General features: G+C 31.5%; 1 protein-coding gene across 3 annotated transcripts; it reads left to right on the forward strand.

The window, feature by feature from the left end:
• Nucleotides 1–11,959: 11,959 nt before the first annotated feature.
• LOC112756524 (putative disease resistance RPP13-like protein 1) lies at nt 11,960–16,854 on the forward strand. Of its 3 annotated transcripts, XR_011867235.1 has the most exons (4): nt 11,960–15,585; nt 15,863–15,911; nt 16,054–16,155; nt 16,222–16,854. XR_011867235.1 is itself a non-coding variant. In XM_072206414.1 (2 exons), exon 1 carries the CDS (start codon nt 12,259–12,261, stop codon nt 15,544–15,546), a length of 3,288 nt encoding a protein of 1,095 aa, XP_072062515.1. In that variant the 5' UTR covers nt 11,960–12,258; the 3' UTR covers nt 15,547–15,585; nt 15,863–16,854. The 3 variants fall into 3 exon arrangements, 1 of the variants encoding a protein (XP_072062515.1); XR_011867232.1 differs by having other exon boundaries at nt 16,054–16,854; XM_072206414.1 differs by having other exon boundaries at nt 15,863–16,854.
• The last annotated feature ends 70 nt before the right edge of the window (nt 16,855–16,924 follow it).

Genomic DNA, 16,924 nt, shown 5'->3' on the forward strand with positions numbered 1-16,924 from the left:
GATCTTCTCTATTACAGCTTTTGATCTTCTCTATTACAGCTTTCATTCAAAATATCTTTAAAATTGTCATCTGCATACCTTCCCACAAATCTTGTGAAATTGTAAACATTAACAGGTTTTTTTTTAACAAATGAAGATGCATTTAGAATGTCATTATGTTAAAAATATGAAGTGTTTAGGGTAAAGATTGTGGTAGCAGCTACTTTTGTATGTTAGTAATAAGTAAGGATTAGATTGAGTTAGGTAATTCTGTTACAGCCATTATAGGTTAGTTGTTATAGCATTCCTCTTCTATTTTGTGTGTAACAACATAGTACTACAGGTTGATATATAAGCATTAGTGTATTAATATATTGACATAGAAGTGTAATTGTAATTCATTCTCATTTAATAAATATACAAATTAGTTTTCTCCTTTTTCTACTTTCAATCCCTTCAACTCTGCTTTGTGCTTTCTTTCTCCATTTCCTGAATTTTTTTTTCTTACTTTCAGTCTCTTAAACTATAATTTTGGCACCTCATTCTGACGCAAGTTTTAGTTGTGTAGGATTTTTGCACTACAAAAGTAAAATAATAAAATTTACAATAGATAGCAAAAATTTTGAAAATCGAATCATATGCTTTGGGTGCAAATTTCATTCCATTCCATCGCTGCATAGCTGCAACACTTAAACCAGGAGCCAAAATGATTAAAAGGTGTCACACATAATCACACATTCCATCCTTTTAAGAGCCATTAATTTAGACAGCATTTAAAATCCATACCACATTATGAACCTATTTGACAAAACTAATATAAATTCAAAAAGGGTCAAATTTCATGCCATCTCTATGACATAATCTACAGAGAAATTCAAACTAAACAACACATTTCCATTTTTTCTTTTTTAACATCAAATGCTATGCTCAGCTTTACACACAAAAGCATGATATTCTTTTCTCTTTATATTTTGAGTGTGTATAAATAAAATGAGTTCAAATACTATTTTTCTTTTCTCTTTATATATATAGCACTCTACACAGCCACACATTCACACCCTTAACCAAAGCTTCTACTACACCACTTTTTATTTTTCCTCTTAAGGTCTTTACAATGAACAACCTCAGAAAATCACCATGTTTTCCCTTTATAACAATCCTATCCATAATGTTTGCACTGATCCTTTTAGCAACACATCTCAATTATCTCATTGAAGCCCCAAATTTCAAATCAACAACACCACAAGAAGGGAAAAAAACATCTCCATTTCCAAAACCATATCCAATTAGTAGCACATTCAAAATGCAAAGGAACACTCTACCCTGATCTCTGTGTCTCAACCTTATCCACATTCCCAAACCTTGAAACAAAAACAATGCCACAAATAATCTCCAAAGTAGTCAACCACACAGTCCATGAAGTCAAATCTTCATCCAACAACTGCACCACCATAATCAAGAATCTTCAAAACACTCTCAACACCATTGAGAAAAGAGCCTTAGATGATTGTCTCAAACTCTTTGATGACACCATAGTAGAACTCAACAGCACCATTCTTGATCTCTCAAAAAATCCATCATCATCATCATCATCTTCCAACCAAGATTTGCGAACTCTACTAAGTGGGGCAATGACAAATTTGTACACTTGTCTTGATGGTTTCTCACAAAACAAAAATGGGAATGCTGTGAGAGGGTTGATAGAGGAGAAAGTGATTGAGATATCACATCATGCTTCAACTTAATAATGGAAGCAAACATCACTCCATTGGCTACAGGATGCAGTGGACCATGCAATGGGTACCTTTTAGAACATAGTATTGGAAAACTGTTAGCTTTTGCAGTAAAAGTTTAACCGTAGAAATCCTCTTATCATTTTATAATCTTCAAAGTCTCATCTATGAAAACTGCAATAGACAAGGACCTTCACTGCATTATTCTTATAATGTTTCTTAAACAATATACACCTTTTATAACCACTGTTAGTAAGGGTTTTGATTTTCTCTACATCAAAGTATGTACAAATCACATGGGCAAGAATGATGGAAGAACATTGAATCCCAGATCACATGGGTATCAAATTGCTTCATCTCTGATGAACCCTCTGCCACGCCTTTTTACACTGCTATTCTAGGTGAGTATGCACACTGATGGATTGGTGTATGATCATGTCTTCTGTTTAGTTTTTTGTGTTTTTATTATTAATTACAAAAATGATGTAGTTTTCTTTGTGAAATAACTCAGTAAATGAGCATAGGTATGTTAGTTTTCATATTTTATTCACTAAATCTTAAAATTAAAAATATCTTTGTAACTAATATTGAAAACTGGAAATGGAATCAGAATTCATTCTCTGAAACCAAAACATGCTAATTTATCTGATATATTTGAAATATATAATTTGATAGATTTTGGAGTTTACATATGGTAGCTAAACAGAAACACAGAGAGAATGAGAATTATGAATTAGGAGCCTGTTTCCTCAAAGGATTGATGGTGCACTCGCCTTGTCCGCGACTTCATTGATTCAGGTGACTATCAATAAATATTATGTTTTATACTTTTATTCAAAGCATGGAAACAAGAACATCAAAACACCAATGGACAAGAAAACAATTTGTTGCTATCTACCTATCTAGTGAGTTGGTGTGGAGCAACTTTAGTTGGGTTGGTAACAGAAAGTATTAGTGCATTACCTATTAAGGATTCACTTTGATGAATATTTTCTCTCTAAAATCAACACTCAAGATTCAAGATATCAAACAAATATATCATTAATAACCTCTATATCTGTATAATTCATGAAGACTATTTTAATCTGTTTGGCATAAAACTAAGAAAGCTATAGATGAACTTATTGTGTATAGTAAAAGAGAGTTAGCATTAAAATTCAAGGATGATACTTCCTCCATTTTGAAATAAGTCTTTTTTTAAGGTTTCAAAATGTTGGTCACATTTATAATATTTACATAGCATTCGTTTCTGTTGAATTAAAAAATTAATTAACTTTGAGGACACATTTAAATTTGGTTATTATGGACTAAGAAATTTTTTTATGAGCTATTCTAACGTGTATGTCTTGGTGCAGCAAGAAACAGATTGAAGCAAGTTGGAGTAAGAGTGTACAACCTTTGCAGCGTTTAAAACGTTGCTTTGTCTATTGTTCTTTATATCCCAAAGATTATCAATTCCATAGAGATGAATTGATATTGTTGTGGATGGCAGAAGATCTTTTGCAACAACCAAAGAGTAGAAGCATCTATTCTTAATATATAAAAGTAGATACATAAGCATGCACCACATTACTTCTAAGTTATTCCTCTTATTCTACTAACGCCATGTCAGCAATATTACTTACGTGGCAAAATTTTAGAAACAACCAATCAAATCTTGCCAAATTTCAACCACTCAAATCTTGCCAAATCAACTTCTATTTTCAAATTAAAAAAAAAAACTAAAAAACAGAATAAAAAACAACAAAAACACAAATTAACATTTACCTCAAAAAAACCTCTAAAAACCAATGAGTTCATTACTTTTCTCATGCTTCTCGCCTGAAAACTCCTTACTCTTCTCATGCTTCTCGAAATCCTCTTCTTCTTGGCACCTCTCCGTACCAATATCCTATTTCCTCCATGCTCTTCCAGTATGAGCCATTGTGTTTTCCTCGAATCAAATTTTACTCTTCTCGAGCTTCTCGAAACCCTCTTCTTCTTGGCACCTCTCCGCATTGCATCAATTGCAGAAACCAGGCCAACTAAGAAAATTCGTCTAACAAAGAAAATTCGTGCCAAGTATTTTCCTAAGGATTACAACATTGAGGTAATTTTATATAAGAAATTAAAGTAGATATACTTAATCTATCTTTTATCTTTTTTATTCATAAACTTATTCTTTGCCAGTCGTTTATGCTTGCAGTACTTGATTCCATATCAATGGCATTTCAACAAACTCATGAGAATATATCTTCTATAAAGTAAGTCATCTCTTACACATTGTGAGTCGATGAGTAATTTCATATCAAACTCCTTTGAAAAAACTTGCGATAATATATTTCTTCATAAGTAATAAATTTCTTACGTCTAGAGTAATATTTATATTTCTTTCTTCTAAAATTTTTCATATATATTTTTTTGTGAAAATGGTTGTATCTACAGGTATAACACGCTTCGGAATAAGGTCGACCTCTACAATGCTCTAACTGATCCAAAAATTAAATCTCAATACTTATTTTTAGACATTGCACATATAACCATGGGTTGAATTTAAGGATATTTTTTCCTTAGTTTTGTATACTTCTAAATTTATTTATATATTATGCTACAGTTTTTTATTTTTTTTCTTTTACAAAATTCTTAATCATATCATTTATAAATCATAATTTAAACCACTTAAAATTGGTCTATGAAATTTATGTAATATTCTTAATCACATATAACAATTTAAATAGGTTAAAGTTACATTTTAAAGCTTATAATAATTTATTAGTTAGTAAATAAATTTATATCATTATTATTGCATATTACTTCACTAAAAAATATATATTTAAATGTGACAATATCATATTAGGTAGAATGCTTGGTCATCTTTAGCATTAAGACATCGGCATTCAATTTGATCTACCAAAGACCGATCACATTTAATAATATGATATTATCTAATTCAACTTGCTAATTTATGTATTTTATTAGGAATAATTGGTATTATTCATTATTACAGATAAAAATACTATTATTAATTAATAAATTGCTTTAAAAGTGGGATAAGAAAAAATGGGCAGAAAGAAGATGTATTGGCTTCTATTTTAACTGCAAAATTTTATGAAATCATTTAATTAAGTAATTAGAATATTAATTTTGAATTACTGCTAATAAACTTTTCGCTATTTTCGGTACGTTAGTATATATTAATTGTTTAAAGAAAAACGTTAAGGACTAATATTTTTTATTAATATTAGTCTAAAAATTTTTAATTAAGTCCATATAATATACAAATATTTTTTAATCAAGTCTTTTTAAATTAAAATTTTTGAAATTAAATTTATAACATATAAAGACATTGAAATCATATTCCTATATTTATTATATCTTACCGTTATAAATAATACAATAAATTTATTATACTAATAATTAATTTATTATTGCATATTACTTCACTACTGCCATTATTTCAGCGAACATAGGTCTCAACTTTGGATCTCTACAATACAAAAAGAGTATCATATAGTCAAACCAAGCATCGGGTGTATTTTATTCATGTAGGTGAAGTATTCTAAAACTTCCTAAAACTTAAACATTTGCAAATAGCCTAAAAGTTTTCTATTAAATCCATATAAATCTAGAAGTTTTTTATTAAATTCATATAATATACAAATATTCTTCAACCAAGTCTTTTTAAATTATAAATTTTGAATTTAAGTTTGTAACCTATAAAGATATTAAATCTATATTCTTATATTTATTATATCTTACCGTTATAAATAATATAATAACTTTATAACACCAATAATTAATTTATTAATTTCTATAAACTCAATCATTAAATGTAATAAATATCCATATAATAAATGTCATAATAATATTATTAATCATAATAAATTTTACGTTACAAATATTTAAATTATATACTATTTAAACTATTTATATAAGTCTCTAATCACTATTCTTTAAAATAACATCAAATTTACCATAAGAAATTTCTTTCCAAACTATACAACATCTCAAACTTACTCAATGGAGCATCATTCATTGGACAATATAACCAAACATACGGACAATTGGTTTATCAAAGTTCGCGTGGTTCGTCTATGAAAAATATTAACACCTAAAAATAAAGAGGAGCCTCATTTCTTAGAAATGATTATATTAGATGAAAAGGTACAAAATAAACAAATTTATTCTGTTTTTAAATTGAATTTAAAAAAATGCTTTAATTATTTTTGTTTTTTATACTTTTAATATTATTTTATAATACTTTATATATAATTATATTTTAATATCGTTAAAGCTAAACTTTTCTCAATTTGATAATCATTGTTCCTTTTCTAATAATTTAAAAAAATAAACGCAATCATTTTTTTAACTAATTGTTAACAATGATTTACTAACACTGGAGGGAACACCTCTTCATGTAATTGTGAAGAAAAATATGATAAACAAATTCAAAATTTTCTTAGAAGAAGGAAAAGTTTATACTATAAAAAAATTGAAAATAAAAAATGCAAATGATTTGTATAGAGCAATTAAAGGTACTATAAATACAAATTTTTTAATAATAACTATTGTGAAAGAAATCAAAGATCCAATTTTGAACATTCTCCAACACTATTTTAAATTTGCATCACTTGAAACATTATCTGACAGAGTGGGTCAAAGACAAATTTTAACAGGTAATTTTATTTTATATTATTTCAATTATTCTTATTAAAAATAATTTATTAAAAAAATCAACACATTTTTGTTCTTTTTATTGTAGATGTCATTGAAAAACTGCATGCAATAGAAGAAGAACAAGTAGATGTTAAAGGAAAACTCACAAAAATACGAAGAATGGAATTGATACTCAAAGAGTAAAAAAATATACAACCAATTCATTTTTCATTTAGATATATAGTTATTAACAAAATACTATTAATTTTAGGAACATCGTGTTGAAAGTCACGTTGTGGAGAAATCTCTCAAATCAGATAAATAAAGAAATTACAACACAAATTAAGGGTCAAAAAATTGTTGCACTCACATCAACATTGGTTAGTGAATATAAAGGTATGATCTTTTTAAAAAAAATTTAATTTATTATTTTTTTTAGTTCAAAGAATTATATTTTATATAATACATTAATTGACACAATACAACACAATCTTATTTTATATAATCTATTATATTATAATATTAGGTGATTATTAGGTTAGCACAACTTCAAGTACAAAAATCTATATCAATCCAGAAATTGAAGAATTCACACAGCTGACTTATGGGTATTTCATAATTAATAAATTTTTCAAAAATTAATTCATTTATTTAATTATTCAATTTAATAAATATAAAAAAAATTCCTAAACAGGACTGATCAACATGAAGAAGTAATAGAGATACCAAGCCAAGACAATGCCAATACAAATCTTCAGAGTAGAATGATTAGAAATCGAATAACTATTCAAGATCTAATGGCTATGCAATGGGAATCTGATTATCAGGTATGACAAAAAAATCTCACAACATGCATCATACATTCATTCTTACTCAAATACAATATACCTAATGATAACATAAATGGAATATTGGAATAGAAAAAGATCTTTACAATTTTAGCAATTATAAACGGAATTGATGACAAATTTGGATGGAACTATGTTGAATGTGAAAAGTATCATAAAAAAGCATATAAAAAAGGAGACAACTATATCTGTGGTACATGTAATCAAACACCACAATATCCAACCATAAGGTAACTTTATATACTTTTCATAATCTCATTTAGCAAATTATTAGTTATTAACCCAATACTTATTTTAGGTTCAGAATTCAATTAAAGGTTTCAGATCAAAGTGCTACAGCAACTTTTGTATTATTTGATGGCGAAGCAAAAAAATTGTTGGACACAACTGCTTCAAATCTAATCACACTCCAGAAAAGTAATGATTTTGAAGCACCACCCCAATTGAAAAACTTTGTGCAACCTCACACTTATTTTTGAAGTCAAACTAAATGAGTTTAATCTCAAAGAAGGTTCTCAACAATACACCGTTACCAAGACATTTGTTCCAACTAAAAACACTGAACAGCAACACCCATTACAACAAATAAAACAAATAATACTAAAAAAATCACTTATTTAAAACATCATTTTTATTTCTAATTTATATTATTCATTGATTATAGGAACCAACTTCGCCAACACTAATATCATCAGACGAAGATCACATACCTATCAAGAGGTTGAGGAGAAAAAAAAACGATACAAATTCAAGACACATTTTCGGAAGAAGACCATACATGCAAAGAGGGAGCAAACAACACAAAAGGAAGTGCACACAACTCACCAATTCATAGGAACATGCCTTCACAACAACCTATGACAGAAAGAAGAAAGCAGCAACTCTAACAGCAACCAATAAAAAAAAGGAAGACGAGTGTCACATAAGAAGACCAATTCCATCAATTAAACCAAATGCAAAAATCAATTCCAACATCCAAATACTTTGTACTACCATTTCTTTTAAATAAAATCATTTAAATTTATTTTTAGTTTATACATATTTCATTTAATTCTACAAAACATAATAATTTTTAATATTTATTATATACTATTATTAATTTACCGTCTCGCGCATCGCGCGGGTCACATTCTAGTTTTAGAAAAAGTTGGTTATGAATACTTCAATGATTTAGTTGCACGATCATTTTTTCAACCTCATAATAGTGCTTATTATAGAAATTCATTTGTGATGCACGATCTCATGCATGATTTAGCGACATTCTATGGTGAAAACTTCTTTGTTAGAAGTCGAGAATGTAGGCAAACATGATGCTAAAACTCATCATTTGTCATATGATCTCGGTGACAATGACTCAGTCTCAAAGATCTCAGAAGCATGAGATAGTTTACGTCATGCAAGGATGGATGAAAAAATACACCTGAATACTTTATATTTGTGCTGGTCAACGTTTGAAGAAAGTGAGGTTTGTGATTCCCAAAGTGACAAAGATGTACTTGACAAATTACGTCCTCACAAAGACCTGAAGTGGCTAAGCATCTCAGGATAGAGAGGTACGATGTTTCCAGATTGGGTAGGGCAATCTTCATACCACAACATGACTCAGTTGCAGCTGGCTGGATGCAGGAACTTTGGGTGCTTCCTTCCCTTGGACAGTTACCCTCTCTAATGGGATTGGTGGCGAATTCTATGACTATAAGGGTGATGGAACTCATCATCATCAGGAGACACCCTTCCGATCCCTTAAATTTCTATAAGGCTGTATAATCTTTCTTTTATTTCCAAATTTGTAGTGCTGTTTTGTTGTAAATACAAAACCGAATCCTCTTTTCTCACACTGTTAATCCCCACTCTATTAAATGGGCATGATATTGTAGAATAATTGAGTTATTTCTTTCAATTTTCTTAATGCAGAAGATTAGCAACCCTACTCTGCTAGCTTCGGCAGGAACTTTCATTCTTACTTTCATTCTTTTGAACTTTAATTTTGGTAGCTCATTCAAGTTTTGATTGTGTAGCATTGTTGTAGTGCAAAAGTTAAATAGTAAAAGTTACAAATAGATGGCAACAAAGTTATCAAATCATAGGCTTTGGGCGCAAATTTAATTCCGTTCCCTACCTGCAGAGTTGCCACAAGAATACCTTTGGTATAAGAAGGACACTGTAGTGGTACACCACCAAAAAATTATACATAATCAAACCTTATTGTCAAACAAAAAATATTTATTTGATAATTTATATATAATTTTATATAATTATTCAACTAAAATATAATGCAAATTGAATTATAGATTATTGTCTTTAGGAATTTTAATTCATTTAATTTATTTTTAAAAAAAGACATAAGTTTTTTATTTTTGAGTTGTGCAAATTTATATTTTTGTTGTTTTCATTGTTTGCAAATAATTAAAGAAAAGAGTTTCGAAAAAGTGAATTTGAATGAAAACACCATAAATATAATTAAAATTATGAATTAACTTTGTAATCATGACATATTTAAATGTATCTAATAAAAAGATGTTGTGTTAAATTTGAACTTACTTAGAGAAATTTTTAACATTTTGTATGAGAGATTAAGAAATGAAATAATAGTAGTAAGAGTTGTATGCAACATGATTTATAAATAGACCAAATAATGTAATAATAAGAGTCTTATACAACATGTATAAGTAAGTCAAATAATATAAGATTTGAATATTTGTAAGTGAAACTTTTTATAATTATGACAATCTATTTGTATATATTTATTGCATTTAATTAGTAATTTATATTTCAAATAAATAATAATAATAGGTATGATGGTTTGTCAGTGGCTAAGAGAAGGGGGGTTGAATCTTAGCCCCCTTTCGGCTTAGTAACTCTTACTGTCCTTTAGAATACTTGAGGAGATATTTTTTGTTTCTGTCTCGTGTCTAGTCAAGAGATTTTTTCGTTTTGTCTTGTGACCAACCAAGAGATATTTTTTAGTTTTGTCTCCTATGCAGCGGAAAATCTGCACTGCAAAATTCTTTAATTAACACATATGAACGAAAATCCAATTAATAATTTTGCAAATAATCATCTCTAATATTAATTTAGAGTTTTTCTAGTCACCAAAAAAAAATTTAGAGTTTTTCAAACTCATTAAGGTAAGAATTTTTTTAATTTTTTTTTTTAAAGATGATTAGTTGGTTCTTATATATCAATATATATTTAGAAGTGCTGATGTAATATCATTAGAAAAAGCAAAATGGCTAAAATTTATTATAGAAGATTGATATCAACTTTTATAGATTATAAATAGATAGATGATAAATGGATTGTTTGGCTTAGCAGAAGCTTTTGAATAATGGATCTCTCACTATAAAGTTGAGACATATATGCTTGAATAAATCTGGATTCAATTTAAAAATAAAATATACGTATCATTACAAAAATACATTAGATAAAATGTAATAAAAATAAATTTTGTGAAAGAAATTTGGAAATATCTACTCAATCATTGAAGTAAACATTATCCTGGTAAAAAGGACAAAAACATGTCGGATTCTTTTGTAGGAATAAAATAAGAAGCATCTTGGGAACATCTTAATATAATTTTGCTATAAAAAATATAAGCACCACAATATAATTCAGCAGAAAGAAATTTTGGAGCAGCAGACACATGCGCAATTAGAATGCAACAAGGTGTCTCCTAATGATGAGGATACAGCAAGAATGCAACATTACAGCCTTTTGAAAAGAGACAGATGGAAACTATATAGTTGAAGGTTTGAAAGAGGGAAGAATACCAACATTTAGATTGTAAATCAGAGCATGCTGATTAGTCACTTTTTCTTAGAGACATTTAGTCTATAGATACTATGAGTTAGAAATCAAAATATGTTTAGTGTGTGGTGTTCAGTTTTTTTCTGTAAAAGAAACAAGGCACGAATGAGTGTTAGGATGTGAGTGATAGCATCTAGCCAAAGCCTTAAGAGAGTTTGAATGACTTGAAATCTTGAAAATTTGTAATCTAAATCTGTTTAGTGAAAATCCCATTTTTTGTGGTGGGGACACTACATTAGAATCAATCCAGAATATATCACTGAGTAACTGTCTTCTAAATTTGATCTCTTCATTAGCATGTTTATTTACTGCATTTCATGAGTTCTCATAAAACTGTTATAACCTGCAGACTAGTATTTTGAGATTGTTTGAAATTTTTCCTTCTGAAAATTGTGTGAATGTTCTGATAGTTGGTGAGTGGTTGACCTTATGGCATCTCTTTTGAATATGAGAGCTTGTTATGGTAAAAAATAGTTTTTATATATATAGCAAAATCATATTCATACAGTGGTCATATCCGGCGACCATGTTTCCAATTTATGCATTTAGCTTTTAGAATCAACTAACCAAAAATAAGTTTAAAAAAAAATAAAAAGCTTCTATAATCATACTTCCCTCTCAGTGAAGCTAAGAAGCCAGACTAGATAAAGGCTGATTACATGGTTTTGTTATTTTCTAATTGATTTAATAAGGCATCACATGAATTTTCTTTTCCTTTTGCATCATATTTGATCTAGTGCATGGTGCCTTACACCTATAAGAAAACGTATTCCATTAAAAAAAAAAAGACTAGAACTAAAATGTGGAAAAAGTAAAAAGAAGTGAAATCATTCTACAATATTCTTATCTAAATGGTTGATATGATATTCTAAAGACAATGAAGTATGGTTCTTAATGGAAGTAATTTTCTTTTCTTCATCTTGTGTTTGTCAAATCTGATGGTTTAATTAATTTGCTAATCTCAAATTAAACACTTATTCTTCTATGTTCTATGCTTTATTTATATAATAAACACAGAGCTCTCTGTACGTTTTATTTATATAATAAACACTTGATCACTGCTTTCGAGGAAGAGAGCAAGAAGCATCATGTGAACTTGTCTGGAAGACCAATAAGCATTTCAAGTCAACTTACTTTTGCTAAACATAATATCATCTCCACACTAACTTCTACCACTTCATTACCCTTTTGTGTTTGTGAGAGATCTCAGTTTGAGTGCACTTGCTTACCTTTCATACTTTCTTGATCTTCTGAACATGGCTGCTGCACTTGTTGGAGGAGCTTTCCTCTCTTCTTTTCTCAATGTTCTTTTCGACAGGCTCTCCGATCCTCAGATTATCAACTTGATCCGAGGGAAGAAGCTTAGCGAGAAGATGATCCAGAGGTTCAAGACAACCCTGAATGCTGCTAAGGTCTTACTGAATGATGCTGAGCAGAAACAAATCAGAGAGGGAGTGAAGGTCTGGCTGGATGATCTCAAAGACGCTCTCTATGAGGCTGACGACTTCCTGGATGAAATCGCCACCAAAGCTGCAACTAAGAAGGATCAAGGTAACTGCCTAACTCGCTTTCTGAATTTGAAAGATAGAAAGAAGGTTACTAGGATGGAAGATGTCATTGCTAGGCTAGAGTCCATAGTGAATCAAAAAGATACTCTTGGCCTGAAAGAGATACCAATGGAGAACATGTCATGGAGAACTCCATCCGTGTCTCTAGTTAAGGTGTCTGATGTATATGGCAGGGATGAAGATAGGAAAGCCTTAGTCAAATTGTTGTTAGATGATGCTAATGATGGTGACGTGTCCGTGATCCCCATCGTTGGCATGGGTGGGATAGGAAAAACAACTTTGGCTCAATTGGTTTACAATGATGACCAAGTGCAGCAAAAGTTTAATGTTAAAGCATGGGTTTGTGTTGGTGAAGATTTTAATGTTCTTCGGTTGACAAAGACTGTAATAGAGGAAGTAACTTCTAAGTCTTGTGAACTGAATGGCTTAAATTCTGTTCAACAACGTTTGAGGGATGGGGTAAGAGGGAAGAGTTTTTTGGTTGTTCTGGATGACATGTGGACCAATCATTATGATGATTGGAAAACTTTTCTAGGTCCCTTCCAATGTGGAAGTCAGGGAGGAAAGATTCTTGTCACAACCCGCATTGATACAGTTGCTTCTATGGTGAAAACAATTCCAGCTCACAATTTGAGTTTGTTGGATGATGAACAATGTTGGTCGGTGTTTGCAAATCATGCATTTTTTCCTACTGAATCCCGAGATCGTTTGGCTTTGGAAAAAGTTGGTAGAAAAATTGTTGACAAGTGCAAAGGACTGCCTTTGGCTGCTCAATCACTTGGGGGCTTGTTAAGAACCAAGGATAACATAGCGGACTGGAAAGATGTTTTGATGAGTGAGATTTGGGAGTTTTCTGAAGACGAGTGTAGGATTCTTCCTGCATTAAGAATCAGCTATCACTACCTCCCCTCATATTTAAAACGTTGCTTTGTTTATTGTTCTTTATATCCAAAGGACTACAAATTTGACATTGATGAATTAGTGTTATTATGGATGGCAGAAGATCTTTTGCAACAACCAAAAAGCGGAAGCATTTTAGAAGTAGGATATAAATACTTCAATGATTTAGCTGCACGATCATTCTTTCAACCTTCAAAGAATGGTTATGTGATGCACGATCTCATGCATGATCTAGCTACATTTTATGGTGAAAAGTTCTTTGTTAGAATCTCTGAACAGGAGAATGTATCCCAACATGATACTAAAACTCGTCATTTGTCATATGATCGCAACGACTATGATTCAGTCCGGAAGATGTTGGAAGCATGTAAGAGTTTAAGTCATATGAGGACCCTGTTTGAAATCAAGGCAGATTCATACGGAGGCAGAGAGGGAATTGATCCTTGTGGCTTACTAGCACAGTTGAAGCGCTTACGTGTTTTGTCATTTACATCATTTAAAATTGATAGATTGCCTGATTCAATTGGTGAATTGATCCACTTGCGTTATTTGAATCTCTCTAACACACCTGTCGTGACATTGCCCAAGTCCTTGAATAATTTGTACAATTTACAAACATTGAAGTTGAGAAACTGTGAAAAACTTAAAAAGCTTCCTAGCAAGATGCAAAATCTTGTGAATTTGCGTTATCTTGATGTTTCCGGCACTTATTTGGAAGAGATGCCAAAAAAGATGAGCAAATTAAAAGATTTGCAATTTTTAAGTGACTATATTGCGGGCAAACATGAAGAGAATGGGATTGGAGAATTGGGAGAGCTAGCACATCTTCATGGCTCATTTCGTCTTAAGAAACTAGAGAATGTAAAGAATAGTGGTGAAGCATCGAATGCAAGGATGGATGAAAAAATACACCTGAATGCTTTACATTTGTGGTGGTCATCATTTGAAGAAAGAGAGGTTTGTGATTCCCAAAGTGAAAAAGATGTACTTGACAAATTACGTCCTCACAAAGACTTGAAGGACCTATCTATCTGGGGTTACAGAGGTACGATGTTTCCGGATTGGGTAGGGCAGTCTTCGTACCACAACATGACTTGGTTGGAGCTGAGGGGATGCAGGAATTGTTGGGTGCTTCCTTCACTTGGACAGTTACCCTCTCTGGAGAGGCTCGTTATTAGAGAGTTCGAGAAGGTGAAGAAGATTGGTGGGTCATTCTATAAGGGTAATGGAACTCATCAGCATCAGGAGACACCCTTCCGATCCCTTAAATCTCTGGAATTTCATGATATGGGTTGGTGGGAGGAATGGGAGTCATATGAATGTGATGTTGATGATGATGCACCATTTCCGAAACTTGAGACACTTGAGATATGGTTTTGTCCTAAGTTAAGAGGAGATTTGCCCACTTTCCTTCCTTCTTTGAAATCACTCGAAATTGCTAGCTGCGAGGAGATTGGTTGTTATCTGCCAAGAGCTCCCTCTATCCTCAAATTAGAAATATATGGCAAACAGGAAGCAAGAATGCGGGAGCTACCACTTTCCATGTTGGAGAGACTAGTAATTAATGGAGAGCAGCATGTGGAGTATGTGTTTGAGGCCATGACCCACACCCAACCAACCTCTCTCAGTTCTTTAGAGATCTCAGAGTGCTCATCAGCCATATCATTTCCAGGGGATTCTTTGCCTCCTTCATTGCAACAGTTGCGGATCAATAACTGCAAGAATGTAGAATTCCCAATGCAACACCAACAACATGAGTCACTAACGAGTCTTACAATAAAGAACAGCTGTGATTCGCTTACATCCTTCGCATTGCCACCGTTCCCAAATCTCAAGGATTTGACAATCACAAGACATGAAAATTTGACATCTCTGGAGCTGTCACAGTCACAGTCCCTCCGACAATTATGGATTGCAGAGTGCCCTAAGCTGGAGAAGATAATAAGGGTGCCTGCCTCTTTAACTCTACTCAGAATCAGAGAATGTCCGTTGTTGGGTGAAGGCATAGAGAGGAAGGACCCCCACGGACCCCCACATTTGGCCATCCATTTCCCACATCCCTCAAATTTAAGTTGATTGGAAACTGATTGACAGTGACTCAACATCTTAAAACAGGTAACCCAAACCATGAATGATGGAGGAACACTTCTTCTTCTCCAACATCATATTCATTCTCTCCTACGTAATCTTATTTTTATTTCCAAATTTCTATACCTCATTAAAATTCTGTGTCTCCTACTCTTTTGCGGAAAACACAAAACTGATCCCTCTCTTTTCACACTGTTAATCAACACTCTACTCAATGCCTACTTTTGGGAACATATAATGGTATACAATGTCAATTTTGGTCTTTTTTTTTCCTAATTTCTTCTTCTTTGTTCTTCATGTATAGGCACATTTAATTATTCTTCTGGGACTCATCAATGTGCACCTCCATTCTTGTAAGGATGCTTCTCTGTCTATTGAAACTTGTTTTGTTAATTCAAGGATCATACCTTGAGACTGATGAAATCTTTCCCTTCCATTTTTCACCTTTTCTATTAATGGTTTTTCTTCTTTCTTTCTTTTTCTTATTTCAATCAGCTACTTTTGCACCATGCCTTGTCTGACACCCAAATGGAAGGCCTTTCATTACCTTTCTTGGTGTTGCTCCTGCTTGCTTCCCCGTGCCCTTTGTTGGATTTGGTATAACTTTATTATCTTATTATTAATCAGCTACTTGTTATAATGTGCTTGTTTCGGTGCAACAAGAAACAAATTGAAGCAAAGTTGGAGTAAGCTCAATTTGGAGAGCAAGGGAACCTGGTCAAGAATGATTTCACGAGGTGTGGTCTCTGCATCAATACGAAAGCTGAATTCATGGAAGACATCATCCTCATAGAAAATCAAAAGAAGAAATAGATGATGTAGAACAGAATTTCGCTAAGACCGATATATCAATCAAAATGCAACAAGAGCACCTTCAATGATAAGGATACAATTGGAGCAGCCTGTCAAAAATAGGCAGAAAGTGTACAAACTTTACAATGTTCAAAGAAAAAAGGAAGGAAAAACTTGGTTATATATTTTGACTGATATGAAATGTTTAGGGCAAAGATTGCGGTAGCAGCTACTTTTCTATGTTAGTAATAAGCAAGGATTAGACTGAGTTAGGTAATTCTGTTACAGCCATTATAGGTTAGTTGTTATAGCATTCCTCTTCTATTTTGTGTGTAACAACATAGTACTACAGGTTGATATATAAGCATTAGTGTATTAATTTATTGACATAGAATTGTAATTGTAATTCATTCTCAAAAATAGGCAGAAAAGTGTACAAAGAAAAAAGGAAGGAAAAACTTAGTTATATATTTTGACTGATGCTGTGCAATTATCTTTTTTCTCTTAAGAGTTTTCATGTCTTCATCATTTCATTCTATTTTAGGATAGCTGATATGAGTTATTCTATTTATAA

The sequence above is a fragment of the Arachis hypogaea genome, chromosome 2 (genome assembly GCF_003086295.3).
Source record: "Arachis hypogaea cultivar Tifrunner chromosome 2, arahy.Tifrunner.gnm2.J5K5, whole genome shotgun sequence".
NCBI classification, from domain to species: domain Eukaryota; kingdom Viridiplantae; phylum Streptophyta; class Magnoliopsida; order Fabales; family Fabaceae; genus Arachis; species Arachis hypogaea.